Genomic DNA, 18,096 nt, shown 5'->3' with positions numbered 1-18,096 from the left:
ACCCTGAAGCTAATGTTGCTCCCAGCACTCTACCTATTACTTTGTATTATACATATATATGTATATAAATATATATACATATAAATGTATGTATATATACAATGTGTGTTTATTTTGTATATACTATATGTATATTTATTTTGATTATACTATTTGTGCTTATTTTTTATATACTATGTACATATTATTTTGAATATAATGTGTATATTTATTCTGCATATGCTGTTTTTATATATACTTTATGTTTATTTTTATATATTATGTGTGCATTTATTTTGAATATACTATGTTAGATTATTTTATACATACTATGTTTATTTTATATATGCTAGATGTGTCTATTTTGTACATGTGTTAATTGTATACACCCTATGTGTGTTTATGTTGTATATACTAAGTGTATATTTATGTTATATACTATGTATATGTTTGATTTATATATATTATGTATATATTTATTTTGAATATACTATGTGTTTGTTTTTATCCTAAAAGAACAGAGCAAGCTACTCCAAGACAAGAAATGTTTCATTTTCATCATTATACCCAAAGGGCCCGGAACATTGTAGGTATTTTAATTAATGCTTATGAGCAGTCTTTCTTGATCTCCTTCATTGTTAATGCTTGCTCCTTCTTTGAATTATCACAAATATATTTTTCTTTTTATATATTATATACCACCAGAAGATTATAAGCTCCTTGAAGGAAGGATCTATTTTTTCATTATGTCTTCCTATTTCCATTGTTTATAGTAGGCACTTAATAATGCCTATTGGACTGGAATGGAAGAAGTGAGTAGTAGTAGAGATAGGTTAAGAAGACATTTATTTGTTTACTTATATAATAATTGAGGAAAACATTATTTTCTCTGGGATAAATATCTGAGATCAAACTGAGATACTCCTGACTTTTGACAAAACTGAAGAATACTACCAAAGATAGTTATTCACGTGGGGAGAAATTGCAATTCAAGAAGAAACTTAGATATGCCCTAGGGAGACCATGAAGGAGATCTAAGTTCTCATATATCACAAAATATTTATAATGGCGCTTTTTATGATAGCAAAGTTTTGGGAAACAATGTGGGTGTCCACTGATTAGCTAATGCTTAAACAAACTGTGGTACATGAATATAATTAAATACTCCTATGCTGTAAGAAATCATAAATATGAGAAATTCAGAGAAGCACAGAGAGATTACACAATATGATGCAGAGTGAGGAAAGCAGGACCAAAAAACAACATATATAAGAGAACCATCAAAAACAATTAACAATGAATGTTGAAGCACTACAAAGAACAAGAACAGCTTCAAAAGTCAGTTAAGAAAAGAATCCTCTACCCACTACCTCACTTCTTTTATTTTCAGATGTTTGTAAAGTAGTGACTGAAATTAATGACTTCTTTCTCTTCTTATTCTTTAAAAATATCATGTCATATAGGATAGCTCTTCAGAAAGGGAAGGACAGGGATATTGGGAGAGATTTTAGTAATGTAAAAAAAAAAGAAAGATCAATAAAAATTATTTCTTTTGAAAAAAAGAAGAAACTTAGATCTTAGACATAAATAGTTAAAAAGATGGTATCAAAGAATATTATTTAGATGACTGGACCACAGAATAAAATATAGGTATGATGGACTCTTGGTCAGCAATAGATTCCCCTGAGAAGGTATGGTAAAAAAGAAATTTGATGGAGTAGTCTTAAAAAAATCTGATCCAAAAGACTTAAAACTGAAAAAAGATGGGTAAAGAGAATATATCTTTTGAGATAGCTAACACACAGAATAGTAGGTACTACATAGTAAGAAGACAAGTAGTAGAGATAACCAATAATTTACAGGAGATGGTAACAAAGAAAAAAATTAGAAACAAGACCAATGATCTTGGGTTACTTGTACATAATAAATAAGGTCACCTGGAGAACCTATTGTAAGAAGACAAATTTGGCTTCAACTTTATACTTGGTGGGATGGAACTCATGATTGCTGCTGGATAAAAGATTCAGTAGAATAATATTATATATTAAGAAGATATTCTAATAGAAGGAAATTCAGGGGAGGAGGAAGAAACAGATAAGAAATCCAGGAAAAAGATCATGGGATTTAGAGCTCTAAGAGCCCTTAGGGTTCTTCTAGTTTAATTTAACCCAACACTCATTAACAGACAAGTAGGTATAAGGCACTAGACTAGATACTAGGGATAAAACGAATAAATTGTCAATAGTTTGTACTCTAAAGAATAAATTCTGCTAGCTTTCATCTAGTTCAACCCTCTTTACATATAAGGAAAATGAAAGCCTGGTGTATGTAATAATTTTTCAAATTGCTTTTTCTGCAATTCTATTTCAAATTCTATTTCTGTACTACTCCACTAAAACAATACTAAAAGTCACCAAGGATCTCCCAATGTCAAAGCCCTTTTTTCCAGTATTTACGCTAGCTTGCCTTCTCTACAACATTTCTTTCTATAGGCCAAACCCATCCCTTACCGGATACTCTCTTCATCCTCTTATCCCACTATATTCTCAATTCTCTTCCTTAGTTCAAAAGCCTAATATGGAAGCAAGAGAATGTAGTGACAAGGGATGTCTAGTTTTGGTGACAGTACATTTCAAAGAGTTCAGAGAAAAGACAGGCAGAATTTCTGCACTAAAATTCTACAAGGAAAGCTAGTCCCAAAGTTGTGGAAAGCTCAAGAAAGAAAATCTGAAATTACAAAAAAAAAATTTCTGAAGAAGAAAAAAACCGAGAAGCCATCTAAAGAGACTGGAAGTAGATAAAAACTTGACTAACTAAAGATTTTAAAGACATACATAGAATAAAGAATCCAGGGCAGGTAACTAAGGGTGAATATAAAAGCAAGCCCTAGAAGAATAGTGTCAAGAGTGCTAAAAAAAATCAGAATGAGAAGGCTAGTTATGAATGCTAAGGACAGAGAAAATGATTTTTTAAAGCTACATTGGGAAAAAGAAGGGGATCAAAGAAAGAACTGCCGCTGTGGGGTAGATGATATAATGAAAATGGATGATGGAGAGTAGGGAGTTCACCTTATTTGGGTTTGTTTTTTTCTGCCAAGGAGAATGATCTTTAGAAGGGAAAGAACAGAATAAAGTAGGTTAATAGTGATGTGAAAACACAATATAAGTAAGAAAATAGGAGAATGTCTAGATGTCCTCGATGGGTTCCAAATACAAGGATCTTTTAGAACTGGAAGACTGATTTCCAAACCTTTATTAGTATTTTTTGAAAGAATGGAAAAGGAGCTGAAAGACTATAGATAGACAAATGCCTTGATTTCTTTTTAAACCCTTACCTTCCATCTTAGAATGAATACTGAATATTGGTTCCAAGGCAGAAGAGCACTAAAGGCTCGGCAATGGGAGTTAAGAGACTTGTTCAGAGTCACATAGCTAGGAAGTATCTGAGGCCAGATTTGAATTCAAGATCTCCCATCTCTAGGCCTGGCTCTCAATCTACCAAATCATACAGCTACCCCCAAAAGTCCTGATTTTTTTTTGACAAAGTCTATAGACTATTGGAGATTTTTATAGATAATTGTTTAATTAAACTTCAGCAAAGTGTCTGACAATATGTTAGGTTAAAAAAAGTTAGATTTTAATGCAGCATTAAGAGATGAAAAGTGAACAGAACATAAGAATTAACAGACCCACTATTGTCTATCCTGATCTGATCATATATGGAGCATTTTTTTCAGTTCAGTTTTAAGAAGAACATTGACAAGCTGGAGATTTCCCAGAAGATAGTGACCAAGATAAAAAGAAGATTGGTAATCAGTTCATAGAACTACTGGATGAAAGAATTTGGGAAATTTAGCCTAGAGAAGGGATTTAGAGGGACCACTTGGGTTGGATTAGATGTCTCTGTGGTCCTTTCCAACCTCATGATTTTGATTCTAAAAAAGTTTTAGTTAAAACGAAGGTTTCACCATTTGAGATAGGCAATTGAAAAAAAGTTCTCCAGTCTCCTTTTTCTTTCATTTCTACTTCTTCATGATGCCATAAGAACCACCATTTTTCTTCTAGCTCTTATCAATGGCCTTTAAAGACAGTAAAGGTAGCTTACCTAAGGAGTAGACCCATTCCTTATTTTTGGGACTATTATTTACAACTAGTGAAACTAAGGCAGATGTCATTTCAATTCTTATTTCCTACAAATTCTCTTCATTATTTCAAAGTTCAGTTCTCTAGCTAACCCCACCACTCATCCCTCCACGGCAACTTTTAGTATTAGAAAGAGTTCTTTATTAGTCCTTGGAAGGCCTGGTTTGAACTATGGCTCTTCCCCTACTACCAATATGCCTTCTATGGTCCTCAGTCTCTTCATTTGATAATGAAGATGTTAGACTAGATAAGTCCTAAGATTCCCTTAAATTCTACCTAGTAAGATCATATGAAATGATTAGTTTTAGAAGCAACAAACTATAATTTGATTCATTCTCTCCCCCATACGTCTTTACTCAGATTCTCAATAAATTTTCTCCTATAAGATGGTCCCAGACATTCCTCTACTTATCAGAATTCAGTCTCATGTAAGCTTGTTTTCACACAGAGGCATGCCCTGTTTCCCTTGTATATAGAGGTTCAAGTCTGTTCACTTCTGGTCTACATCAGATCTAAATCATTCACCATTCTAGAATACCAGAATGGAAGTACTTCTAGATCTTTTCATAGATAATGTTTCAATCCTACTTTTTCAGTTTCCTTCCACATCAAGTGATTTAGCAGTCACTATTTCCCCAACCATCTTCCCCTCCAAATCCAAATCTATTGGAAACTATAGCTATAATTGCTACAGGTCTGAAAAGTATGGAAATATTCAGTACCACAAAGGATAAGATTGGAAAAGTAGGAAAGAAATGCATGTGATAGAAATTAGCCATTAGGTTTCTCTTCCTCCAAAGCTTTCCCTGGGGACATTACATATAAGAAATAAGACTAGAATATCTCATTAGACCTCATATTGAAGGAATATTGTATTCAGTTCTGAGAAGAATAGTGATAGACTCAGAGAATGTCCAAAGGAGAGCAACCAAGATGGTGCTTGAAAAGCTGTTAATGAAAGAAGGGACTGGACTCTCTGGGACCAAATAGAGTATAACCAGAAGCTATGAGTAAAAGTTGAAAAAAAGAACAATTTAGCTTTGTTATTAGGAAAAAACTTCCTAATAATTGGCACCGTCCAAGAGTAGATTGAACTCAATAGAAAGGTAGTGAATTTCCAATCATGGAGGTCTTCAAGTTCAAATTAGATGACCAGTTGTTAGTGGAATAATGGGGACTCATTTTGTATATGGATTGGACTAAATGGTAGTGAGAAAACTTTCCAGCCTTCAAATTCTATGACTGATTGAATTTAAAATTTCTTCTAAGTTTATAAGGGGAAAGTTGGTAGCAGAAAAAACCTGGAATGGGAAAGGTATGTATAGACCTGATACTACCTTGTTTTTTATGTTATGGAGGCATCTTAGTAGCTGAAAGATTCAACACCTGGACCCAGTCTACCTTTGCCTTTACAATTACAAACAGACCTTTTTGCTGTTCCTCATAAACAACATTACCTCTCTCATCTTTGTGTCTCTTCCTGGTCTATTTCCCATGCCTAGAATGCACTCCCTACTCATCTCTGCCTCTCAGAATTTCTTATTTTCTTCAAAGCTCAGCCTAAGCATCACCTCTTACCTGAAGCCTTTCCTGATTTCCCCCCTACTAGCTGCTAATGCTGTCCTCCAATTACTCTATTTATTTTGCATATATTTGTATACGTATGGATTGAAACCCATTCTCTATCTCCCAGTGGTAAATAGGGTCCTTGGGAGCAGGGACTATTTCTTGGTTTGGTATCCCACGAACTTAGCATAGGGGTTGGTATATAATAGGAACTTAAATGCTTTTTGATTGACTGAAAGAAGAAAAGAAACCATTCAGTCAGTTTAACTCATGCTACAACTAGTTTGTCCATGGGTGGGGCCCAAGTCTACCTGAATAGTTCCTGTATTAAAAGAACATGGTCATCACGTAAAAAGTACCATCCAGGGCAGTGATGGTGAACCTTTTAGAGACTTCATACTGTGCCCTGCTCCCCCCTCACTGAGTACTGGGTGTACCCCACTCCTTACCTCACACAAGGGAGGGAGAAAATGCTCCCATTGGGCTCCTAGGTAGAGGGTGGATGATGTAAAAAAATGTCATCAGGCAAAGTGGAGAAGGGGAAGGGAGCAGCTATGCTCAAAGTCCCTCTGCCTTTCTAGTAACAATTTTTTTGTGGGGGCGGGGTGCAGGGAAAGCAGTGTGCATGCCCACAGAGAGTATTCTATGTGTTATATTTGGCATATGTGCCATAGGTTCACTATCACTATCTAGGGGAATAATAACTTTTGTATGGGCAGAAGGAAGAATGCAACACCATTAGCATAAACAGATGACTGGAGGCTAGGGAAATGGTAGCTCACTGTCTCTGGCTCAATTTGACCATCTATCTGGCTTCATGGGTTCTCTACAATGGGAGACCTGAATCTGAGAGTGTTATAGGTTACATCTAAAGAAAGCAGCATAGAGGCACACAAAAAGGAGAAATGAGACTCAGGAGATACTTTGACAAGAAGACCAAGGTGTTCTTTCTCCAGGCATTTAAAGCAAAATGAGAGACAGGTATCCTTTCTATGGCTTGTTTGGTCACAAAGTGAGTGGGGAAATAAGTTGTATCTTAGCCAGATTCCCAAAGCACTTAATAGATGAGTGACTTCTGTTAAACTTATTTGCTTGTTCATTCATTTAAATACTTTTTCAAGTGTCTTCTATAATTGGGGTATCAGTTTGCATAAGACACAGTCTCTCCCCTTTAAGAGTTTATAATCTAGTAGAGGATATAATCTGTATTTATTTTGGCACTTTGTAGCCATCCCCAAACACTCCTGCCAGCCACTGCCACCTTTGTCTCTTCCCATCAAAATCTGGACTCCAATAAGAGACCCTGGGCCATGATTGGTAAGCTTTAACTTTATTTTGTCCAATTACAACCACTTCTTGGCTGTCCCCCTAGTTCTTCATAGCTATATATAGAGATACAGACATAGATACAGATAGATACATATTTTTCATTCATTCATTTTATACATATTCATATTTATATCTTGATTTACTGGTTTCCATCCTTGGACAAAAGAACTGTTTCTTTTCTACTTTTATTTCCCCAGTATCTAGCCTCGTGTCTGACAAATAATAGATGCTTAATAAAGATTACATTAAAGATGTACATGAAAAGAAATAAAGTATCACTACCCTTCTCCCCCAGCCTCCAATAAAGTGAATGGACAAATACCTGGGTCGAGTGCGGCTCCTTCCAGAGAGATGATGCAGAAGAGTTTAATCAGATCTCCTCGATATACTGTTGGAGTGTCAGAATGCACTGAGACATTAAATATAGGCCCTGCAGGGGAAAAAATTGTGGTCCTATTGTTTACATTGCTTTTGTTCAAAATTTAACTCCTAAACTTTTAATACATTTTTACATAAGTTAAAAAACATACAGCTTCTTCCCCCCCTCAGAAATAGTCTGAGACAACAGATAAAAGATCTTTTCTACATTCAAATACCAAAAGCTTAATACTGCCAAATGAACAGCACCTGAAAATCAAGAATAATTTCTTCCTCCCTTTTTCCTTCTGTGATGCCAAATGAAGTATGCTCCTGTATTGGCCCTGCAAAAGGTCCCAGTAGTAGAGAGGCAAGAATAAGCCTGACCTGCTAATTCCCAAAATGCTTCAAGGCTGGGTAAGGAGGTATCTGATTCAAAACTTAACAGAAACAAAGGAGAAAATTACAATTTTTTATTGTTGTTGTTCAGTTGTTTTAGTCATATCTGACTTTATGACTATTTGGGGTTTTCTTGGTAAAGATACTGGAGAGATTTGCCATTTCCTTTTTCAGCACATGTTATAGATGAAGAAACTGAGGCAAACAAGGTTGGTTAAATGAATTCCTGAGGTCACAAAGCTAGTGTCTGAGGATGGATTTGAATTCAGGTCTTCATTACTCTAGGTCCACTCTATTCAACAAGTCACCCACCTATTTCATTTTTTTTATCCTACAGGAATTTTTGTGACAGAAAGAGTTGCAATGGATTCTGACGAGGAATGCCTTTGCAGTCATATTTCATGCCAGGAGATACTGAAGGACTGAAATAGTAAGAAATCTTGCCTGATGACACTTCTTTTATTTACCTTTCTTGCTTTAAAAAAAAAACAAAACAAAAAACCCTTTACTATTTTGAATAGTGAAATGATCCATTTCCATTCACTTTGGGTTTTACTTCTTTCTCTTTTCTTTCTTGTAAAAAATGTTATGTTTTCAAAGGAAACCTCGAGTATCTTTTAAGAGTACCTGTATTTCTCATTCTCCCTGTCAGCCAAGGATGCAGGTTAAAGTTTCTACTACAATACTAATCGTTGGGACAAGATTGCTTTGGGAGGAGGCAGGGAATGACACACTGCACACGACAATGAATTTTACATAGGAGCAATTTTCTTGTAACAAAGACAATGCTATTATCACAGGTCTTTAGTTAAAGATTTTGAGATATTTTCATTATGCTTAAGTTTTGTGGTAATGGTATTTTCAGACTGGAATCTGACCAATTCCTAGTTTTATGGAGGGGGAAACTGAAGTTTGAAGTGACTTGCCTAGGGTTAAACAGAGAGTCAGCCAGGATTCAAAAACCTAGGTTCTCTGACTCTGGGTTCAGTGGCCCTTCTACTATGTCACATTAATTTCCAAGAGAGAAAAGAGGGATCTGGACTAGGAATCAGGAGACTAAAAGTTCTAATGAAGAGCTGGGCCTTGGCCTCAGCTTTTTTACCTCCAAATTTCAGGAGATGGAATAGATCATCTCAAAGGCAGCTCTGACTCTAGGGCTGTAATCATTTTAAGTGATAGGAATTAAGTTAGTAGAGGTCTCTCAAATCCCATCTGCTGTTGTGCATTGGAGCAAACCACCTTTCAAAATACAATCCAAGTTCAGACCCTCACCAGCTGTGACTTGAATTGCTGGTAATGTAGATATCACTAGAACCTTTTGATTCATTAATTTCTAGTATGTCCCCTCCCCAATCCATTCCCCAAACTTCTACCAAATAAGCACCACTAGTCTCATAGTCTAGCCATGTCACTCCTGCTCAGAAATTGTTAGTGACATACTTTCTCTCTCTCTTAAAAACAACTCTTACTTTCTGTCTTAGTAACAAATCTAAGACTGAAGGGGTCACACAAATGGGATTAAATGACTTGCCCAGGGTTACACAGTTAGGAAGTGTCTGAGGTCAGATTTGAACCCAAGAACTCCTGACTCCAGGGCTGGCACTCTATCCATTATGCCATCTACCTGCCCCTAGTAAATACCTCTTACTTCTTGGATATATGATCAACTCCCAAGCTTAGAATGTAGAGTTTTCATAGCCTGCTTTCCAGACTCTTTTCATATTATCTCCCTTCACCTACTCTGTTCCAGAGAAGACTGCCCATTAACTGTTTGCCAAACTTGACACGCCATCTATTTTCTCCCAGTCTTTTCACAAACAGAATCTGTCCCTTCCCTACCACAGTCTTTTTTTTTTACTTCCAAACTCTTTAACAATTTCTAGTTTCTTTTCTTTTTGTCTTTAAAAAAAACCCAACAACTTACCTTCTGTCTTAGAGTATCAATTCTAAGAAGTGGTAATGGCTAGGCAACTGTGGTTAAGTTGACTTTTCCAGGGTTACATAGCTGGGAAGTATCTGAGGCCAGATTTGAACTGAGACCTTCCTGACTCCAGGACTGGAGTTCTATCCACTGTGCTACCTTTGTCCCTCTAGTTTCTTTTTAAGGTTCAGCTCAGGTCTCTGGTCTTTTCTGATCCTCCCACGAGTGATCTCCTTGTCTTTGAATTTTCTCATATTTGTTGTGTGCTTGTTATATACCCCAATGGAACTAGGAGTATTTATTTTCTCTAAATCCTGAAGACCGATTACAGAGCCTTTGGCCACAGTGTTTACAAACTGTTGCTTGTTCAGTTCAAGATGAGATACATGAAAGAAGATAATGTTTGATCACATTAATATACACTCCCCTCCCCCCAAAAGCCTGAGTCATTAAAAATAAAGCAAAGTAGTAACCAGTGGAGAAGCACTGGAGGGAATACCCAAGAAAAAATGAGACGTGGCCAAAGGAGTGGAGAGAAATTAGTCACCAGGGAGGGATGCATTACAAAATGCGGCTTAAGGTTTGCTGCACACTTAAGTGATAGCTCTTTTGTTATCAGAATATACCAAGTAATGTCTGGAGCCACAGCCTTCTATAAGCACTTGGTTTTGAAGGTAACTTATTTGTACACTTCTACAATAGTGTACAAATAATTCCAAAGGTTTGGTAGAAGAGGAAAGAGCCTCAGGGGCTCATTTCAGCCCAGAAGCTACAGACAACAAACTCCCCCATCACCTAACATAACCTTCTCTTCCAATTTGGGGACTTCTAAATAATGTTTGAAAAGCTAGTTTAGAAAATATAAGAGAATAAATGGATAGTTATCATGGAAATGACTTCTAAGGGTCAAGATGGCAGACACAAGAAATATCAGTACAAGTGGCCTGCACTTTATAAAGAATGTCACTTCCTCTCCTATATATACATATATATGTACATACATATATATATGCATATATGCCAGGACTGAGGAAAATGGACTAGGAATTTTCAGTGGCCCAAGCTTAGTCCTGATTAGTAATAAATTAGCAATTTGAAACTTGTGGTGAACTGCCTTCATTTTCCATTCTACAGGGTTATGAAGCTATCAAAGCTGAAAACTACACCAAAACTTTTGGAACCCCCTGTTTTATGCTCCCATAAATTTAGAAAAAAATTTCTATTATTCATCGCTTTTCTTACCAAAGACAGACAGACATACTCATCTCTACACAGCTGCCCTGGGTACTCTGCCAAACACACAAGCAAGGAGAGAGTTGTTTGCCAAGCCAGACGCAATGCCAATGGAATGAAGATGAAACAGTCTACCGTGTATGGAAATATTGCTTTGATTTTTTTGGGGGGGGGCGGGGCCAGGGTATGTGCCCTAGGGGAAGTTTGTACGTATGATTTCATCAGCATAGGGATTCCTTCCTCTGATAGCTATCAGCCTACTCACCTGTAAGTTATAGTCTTAGAAAGTGACTCAGGGGGAAAATTTTGCCTGTAGTCATAAATCAAGGGCAGAAGTTGAACTCAGATCTTCTTGATTCCAAAGCCAGATCTTAATTTATTATGCTATACTACCTTTTTAAGTCAGGCTAATAAAAGTAATGGTGCATTTCAGACACAAGCTCCTCACCCCAAGCTCAACTACTGTATAAGCTTGGGCAAAAAAAACCCCCCAAACAACAACAACAAAAAAACCAAAACCACTTCTTTTATCTCAACCTTGGTTTCTTCCTCTGTAAAATGATGGGTGTGGCTTTGATCACCTTCCAGGTGACTCTGAGCTCCAAAATTCTACTCTTCTCTAATTTTAACTGAATTCTATACCAACCTGTGGTCTGGAAGTCTATCTCAATTGGATTGGATAAACTGGTCCCTGCTTCTTTCCACTGGTTGCCTCCCGCAGGGGACCAGGCTGTTACTACACAGCGGTACAGCCCAGCATCTGACACCTGAGTCTGGTACATTCGATATCGGAACTCATCCTCTTGGACCTTTTCCAGTACTACTCCATCAGCCCGGGCCTCATCCGTCCAATTTTCCAGCTTCACGACCGAATCCTGGTTTAAAGAGATGATGTGCTTAGTCTCATTGGCGCTGAAGGGGTCTGCCGCAGGCTTCTCAGCCGTGACGAGGACTGAATATCGAGGAGTCTTTATATGCTCAGAGGAAACCTTACAAGTCATCTCAAAAGTATTTCCTGCAGCAAAGAAAGGCTTTGCCTTCCTTGCCTTCACGAGGAGCACGGAATCTGAAATGAAGCATCAAAAGAAATTAATTACAGAAGGGACCTATTAAAGTCAGACTTTTGCTCTTAGATATCTATCAAAGAAGTACTCGTTCATTTGAACACTGTCCTAGACATGCACTCGCTCACACAAAAGCTAGAGAGTCAAGGAGGAAAAAATGTAGAATGGCGGACAAGATGAAAATCACTAATGAAGGAGATGGCAGGATAAGTTCCCATCACAGAGATAGATCAGGAAAACTTTGGTTCTGAGTCACTGAAAGATGAACCAGAGATCCAACTAGCTAAAGTCTAGATTGTACTGAACAGGGTACCTAGTAAGTCTTGGATAAATCCAGGACTATTGGTACTGTACAAAGGCAATTTTGTCCCAATATTTGTCATCATCCCTTTTCCCCTTGCCAGCAGTCTTCTGTCCTACCACCTCATCCCACAGATCAATCCAGTTCAGTGAGCAAAAATTGTTAAATGGTGGGACACAAGAGGTAGGACCTAGGACTACTCAGTTTAGACCAGGACTTCATGTCTCACCCCCATTTATTCACCTTTGAACTCTGCCCTGTGATTAAATTTGCCCTGATTTGGTGGATGAGTTAGTGAATACTCATCAGATCCCCTATATGTAGCCCATTTAAGACCATGCTTCACATTCTGCCTAGCAGGCCAGTAGGGTTGACCCAGAATGGATCAGCACTACCAGCTGCCCTGCCACTATATATACTTCTCCACCCTGCTATCCCCATTTTCCATCTCTTTCTAGAAAAAAAGAATCAATATAATTATCGCTAGTGGAAAGGGCATGGTAATCAACTGCCTTATCTTTCCACTTGTAATCTCTGTGGCTTCCTTATTCAAAATTTTGCCTTGCCACACACTGTATCTTCTATTAGAATTTAAGCTCCTAGAGTGCAGGCTTAGTCACTTTTCCACCCTCTAACCTTTACTTTCTGTCTATAAATCAATATTAATGTGAGGACTATGCATTTAGGAGTAAGTGACTTGCCCAGGGTCATAGAGCTAGAAAGTGGCTGAGGTCAGATTTGAACCCAGGACCTCCTGTCTCCAGGCCTGGCTCTCTATCCATTAAGCCATCTTTTATCTGCCCAATTTAGTCACTTGTGTGTGTGTGTGTGTGTGTGTGTGTGTGTGTGTGTGTGTGTGTATATATATATATATATATATTTTTTTTTTTTTTACCAATGCCTGGAATATAGCATTTAATGAAAGTCTATTAACTGACAGACTATGTTCCTAAATCAATCTGATTTCTTAAGCTCCCTAACAAGTCATTTAACTCTTGAGCCTTAAGCTTCCTCACTGCAAAATAGGAATGGTGATGCTGATGCCACATACCTATCTCACCTGGAAGCCATGTGAGAAAAATGCTATATAAATCTTAAAGCATGATAGAAAAATCAGCAGCATCATTTTTATTCTGGGGAATAAAAATTTTTTAAAAACCACATGATTACATGGTTACTTGCTGTATAGCACCTTGGAGATAGTAGGCACACAATGAAATTAATTTTAGTTCCAGAGGAAAAAAATGATAAATAGAAACATACAAGAAATAGCTTTGTGTATACTTATTTTTTCTGTCAAATGACAAAAGTGCAAGGAAGTAAAGGGAGTAGATATTCGGTAACTTTAATGTAATAAACAAATAAATAAATGAAATGTTAAAAAAATAAAGTAAAAGAAAATTTAATGATAAAAAAAGAAATTAATTGAAACGTCCCAGATTCTATGTCTTGCTGGGCATATATTAAGTGCTGCCTGCTGAACTGGACTGATCTAGAAGAAAAGGCATGTGGTAAATGAATAGTGATGTACAATGGAGGCAGAGAAAGAGGGCAAAGATAGGACAAGAGGAAAAGATTGCCTTTAGGTGCATCTGAAAATTCATTCAGCAAATACTTCCTGAATACCTTCTGTGTGCAAGACTCTGTGGGAAGAGTCCCTGTCCTGTGGAGCTTATCATAAAGGAGAAGAAAAAAGATTTTATATAATGTCCCACAAGTCTCAGCACAGTTTAAAGATTTAATAGCTTAAAACTTAAGACTTCGGGGACATTCTGTACAATTCATATGCTTTAATACTATATGCAAAAAATCCTTATAGGTTGAGTACATTTAGTTCTGCCATAATGATATGTGCTCTGAAAACATCACAGCTTTGTGTAAAATTTCCAATAAAAAATACAAGCTTATGGGAAAAAATGGGGTTAGGACATAATACTTCCAGCCAAAGATGCTTCTTGTATTTCTGCAACATTGTCTCTGATGGTCCACAATATGGATTCATTTATGCCTGTAGCTGGGAAGATGTCACATTTTCAACTTTTTTTCCAAAAGGTTTTTATTAGTTGACCCTTTCCAACACTTATAAGTTTTCATTTTGCATGTATTAATTGGCATTTTTGAACCAGAATGATCAGGCACATTTGGGATATTGAATGAGTTTTCATGTATATGTATATGTGTATGTGTGTGTGGCTATAAAAGTTCACAAATGCTAAAGAATAACAAAACATAAGCTTGTAGGATAGTACACATGAGGTCAAATGAGGTAGCTGGTAGATTTTTTTTTAAACCTTGTATATTGGTTCCAAGGCAGAAGAGTGTAAGACCTAGGCAAGTGGGTTAAGGGACTTGCCAGGGTCACAGAGGTAGAAATTGTCTGAGGCCACATTTGAACCCAGGACCATTTATCTCCAGGCTTGGCTCTCCATCCACTGACTCACCGAGCTACTCCTTGGTTGGTAGATGTTTAAAGTGTGTGGGTGTGTATATTTTGTGTCTTCCTATATAGCCCAATTCAGATGGGTACAGCTTTCTGGGTTGAAATCAAACACGAGCCAACATGAATTTCACACTTTGCTCAAATTGTTCTCTAATACATCGATGTTGAATTGGAACAAAAACAATCAGTATGATGGAGCTGACTCCATACCCAACAAGGGGTCGTGGTCTGCTCTGCCTTAGGGGGTGGTACCCAGCTGATAACAATGATAACAAGAGTCTATAAAGAGAAAGAATGCCTGACTTTCAAGTCAAGAAAGATCTGAATTCAAATTCAGCCTCAGACATTCATGAACAGTTTCCTTTTCTGTAAAAAAGTACTTCCCTCAGATCACAAGGTCACTGTGAGGTTCAAATGAGGTGATGTAAACTCTAACATGCTACATGAGTGCCAATTATCATTACTGTCATTATTGTCATTATTGCTTATTATCATACTATCTATACCTCAGAGGGTTGTTGAGAAGAAAGCAGTTTACCAATATTAAAGCACTGAACACACCTTTTTCCAAAGACTTAGAGGCAGCTAAGTGGTACAATAGACTGGATAGTGGACCTAGAAAGTCAGGAAAACCTGAGTTCAAATCTAGTCTCAGATACAAGCTGTGTGATCTTGGGCAAGTGACCTAACTGCTATTTGCCTCAAGTTCCTCACTTTTAAAATGGGGGTGATACTCTATTGCAAATATGAATACTATGGAAATAGGTCTTGATCAATGATATGTGTAAAACTCAGTGGAATTGTGCATTGGCTACTGGGTGGGGAGGGGGTTTGAGAAGGAGGGAAAGAACATGAATCATGTAACCATGGGAAAATACTCTAAATTAAATAAAAAAAATTAATATAAAAAATACAATAAAATAGGGTGATAACAGCATCTACTTCCCAAGGTTGTTGTGAAGATCACATGAGACAATATTTGTAAAATGCTTAAAACAGTACTTGGCATATAACAGTTATATGAATGGCTGCTACTGCTACAGTACTTACTATTACTACTGCTACCACTACCACTAGTACCACCACCACCACTACTACTACCACTAGTATCACTACCACCACTATTATTACTACTACCACCACCATTACTACCACTACCACCACTGTTACTATTACGACTACCACCACCACTACCAGTACCATCACTGCTATTACTATTATGATGATGCTTATTAGACTTAGCTATATTCCAGGACAAGCTATATCCCTTTTCTACATAGTAAAGTAGAATATAACATAGATGTTCCCTACCCAATGCCCTCATTTTCATGGGGGGTCCTAACAGACATTGAAATATTCATTATTTCAAGTTTTTAAAATATCATTAACTCAAGTAAGAAAGCATTGCTATCTGTGAGGCTGTTGGGTACCATAACAGCTGCTAATTCTCTCTGAAAAAGTATAGAGCTCCTTCCTACCTTCTGCAATCCAAAAAATGTTGACCGGTTTGGACACGACCTCCTTGCTTTTCATCCAGCTTTTGTTACGCTGTCTGGTCCACGCAGACACAACACAGTAATAATTTCCTCTGTCTCCCTCTGAAGTCCTCTGAATACGAAAACTGAACCTGGCCCCATCCTCTTTGGAGAACATCATCTCCCCATTCTTTGCCCGCTGCTTGTTCTTCTCCCCAAATCTCAGAGTCCAGTCCTCATCCATGGAGGCAAGAAGCTGATCAGATACAACTTCATCACTGCGTGAGTCCATCCTGTAGTACCAAGAAACAGTGAAGCGGACATTGGCACCTGCATGCTTCACATCTGCTATCTGGCACTCCAGCTCCGTGGGATCATCTGAATACTCAGGGACCTTAGAAGCATTTAGCAGCACCTCAAACAGTGGCTCTGTGAAGGAAGGGGGAACAAAACGGAGATCACAAAGGGCAACCTGCTAGAGACAGCACAATAGGTGAAAATGAAATGTTTTCTTTTTAAACCAGAGTTGTTTTTATTCATTTAATTTCTAAACTTCAACATCAAATACATAAAATACAATCAAAAATGAAAATTATATGGGAAATTGGGTCTCTTGTGAAGTTCTTCTTGTTTTTCTTTTAAAGTCTGTAATAAATTCAATCTATAGTGTTCAAAGATGTCTTGTTTGGGACTCTCTCTGACCCTTCTTCTGATCTCTTCTGTGAATATTTTTAAAAAGAAGCCAATGACCCTCCTTTTTGTTTGTTTGGTTTTTTTTTTTTTTGCTAGCCTATCTCTGCTTCCCACTCTCTCTACCACTACACAGCCACTAAGAAATTAAAAAAAAAAAAAAAGAAAAGAAAACCATTGCAATAAATATGCTGAGTCAGGCAAAGTAAGCCCCATACTGGCTGTCTGAAAATGGTATGTTTCCACAGTCTGCATCTTGACTCTGGTACTTTTGTGTCAGAAGGTGAGCAGTACACTTCATCATCAATCCTTTGGCATCCCAACTGGTCACTGTACTGATCAAGTCTTCCAAAATGGCTTCATTCAACACTACGGGATCAAATGTTCTCATGGTTCTGGCTCACTTTACTATGCATTAGTTGAAAGAAGTTTTCCAAGTTTCTCTAAAACTGGCTCTCAAGCCTAGAATGTCAGAGTTAGAAGAGACCTCCAGTGATTCTAATTGGCCTCCTTCATCCTACAGATGAGGAAACTGAGGGTCAAAAAGGAAGCAATCTACCTAAGGTCACACAGGTATTAAGAATCAGAACTGGGAAAAGGTGTTATGGAGAAGTACACAAAGGACTGGCTTTGGGATCAAGGGGAGTCTGGGATCAAGACCTTCTGACAGTGTCGCCCTGGGGAAGTGACTTAACTTCTATGTGTCCTGAGCAATTTTCTAAGACTATAAAGCTGCAGAAAATATTCTGATCTGAATGGGGTACCCTGCAGATTAGTGAAATCACAGAGATATGGGGGAGCAGGGGAAGGGAAGGGAAGGGAAGAGAAGGCAAAGGGAAGGGAGGGAAAACAAATTCTCAGAGCAGAGCCCTGGTCTTCTGTCTCCAAATCCAGAACTCATTTAGACACCATGTGGCTTTTTACTCTGACAGGTTTCAGTAAGAGTTCATTAATCATCTATCTTACTATATACAAGTGATAAAATGTTAGAGCTAGAAAAGAATGTGAGCTCATACAGGTGGAAGTACTCTTCAATAGATGCAAGAGCTGAGGCCCAGAGGTATCTTGCACAAAAGGCACAAAACTCAACAGAAAAAGGACATATTTATACAAAAATGTTTATAGGACCTCTTTTTGTGGTGACGGAGAATTGACAATTGAGGAGATACCTGAATGGAAAATTATTGAACAAATTGTGGT

At 37.5% G+C, this 18,096-nt stretch overlaps 1 protein-coding gene across 1 annotated transcript in view; it reads right to left on the bottom strand.

Annotated features, from left to right (window-relative positions):
- PTGFRN (prostaglandin F2 receptor inhibitor) overlaps positions 1 to 18,096 on the bottom strand; it is a 67,246-nt gene that overhangs the window by 5,888 nt on the left and 43,262 nt on the right. Inside the window, exons 7-9 of the mRNA XM_044675533.1 lie at positions 16,210 to 16,635; positions 11,573 to 11,992; positions 7,339 to 7,446 (exon numbers count right to left, since the gene is read on the bottom strand). Of these exons, the coding sequence (XP_044531468.1) occupies positions 7,339 to 7,446; positions 11,573 to 11,992; positions 16,210 to 16,635 (954 nt within the window). The remainder of the gene's footprint in view (positions 1 to 7,338; positions 7,447 to 11,572; positions 11,993 to 16,209; positions 16,636 to 18,096) is intronic.

This window comes from Gracilinanus agilis, chromosome 4 (genome assembly GCF_016433145.1).
Source record: "Gracilinanus agilis isolate LMUSP501 chromosome 4, AgileGrace, whole genome shotgun sequence".
Taxonomy (NCBI): domain Eukaryota; kingdom Metazoa; phylum Chordata; class Mammalia; order Didelphimorphia; family Didelphidae; genus Gracilinanus; species Gracilinanus agilis.
This window is presented reverse-complemented; position numbering and strand designations above follow the sequence as displayed.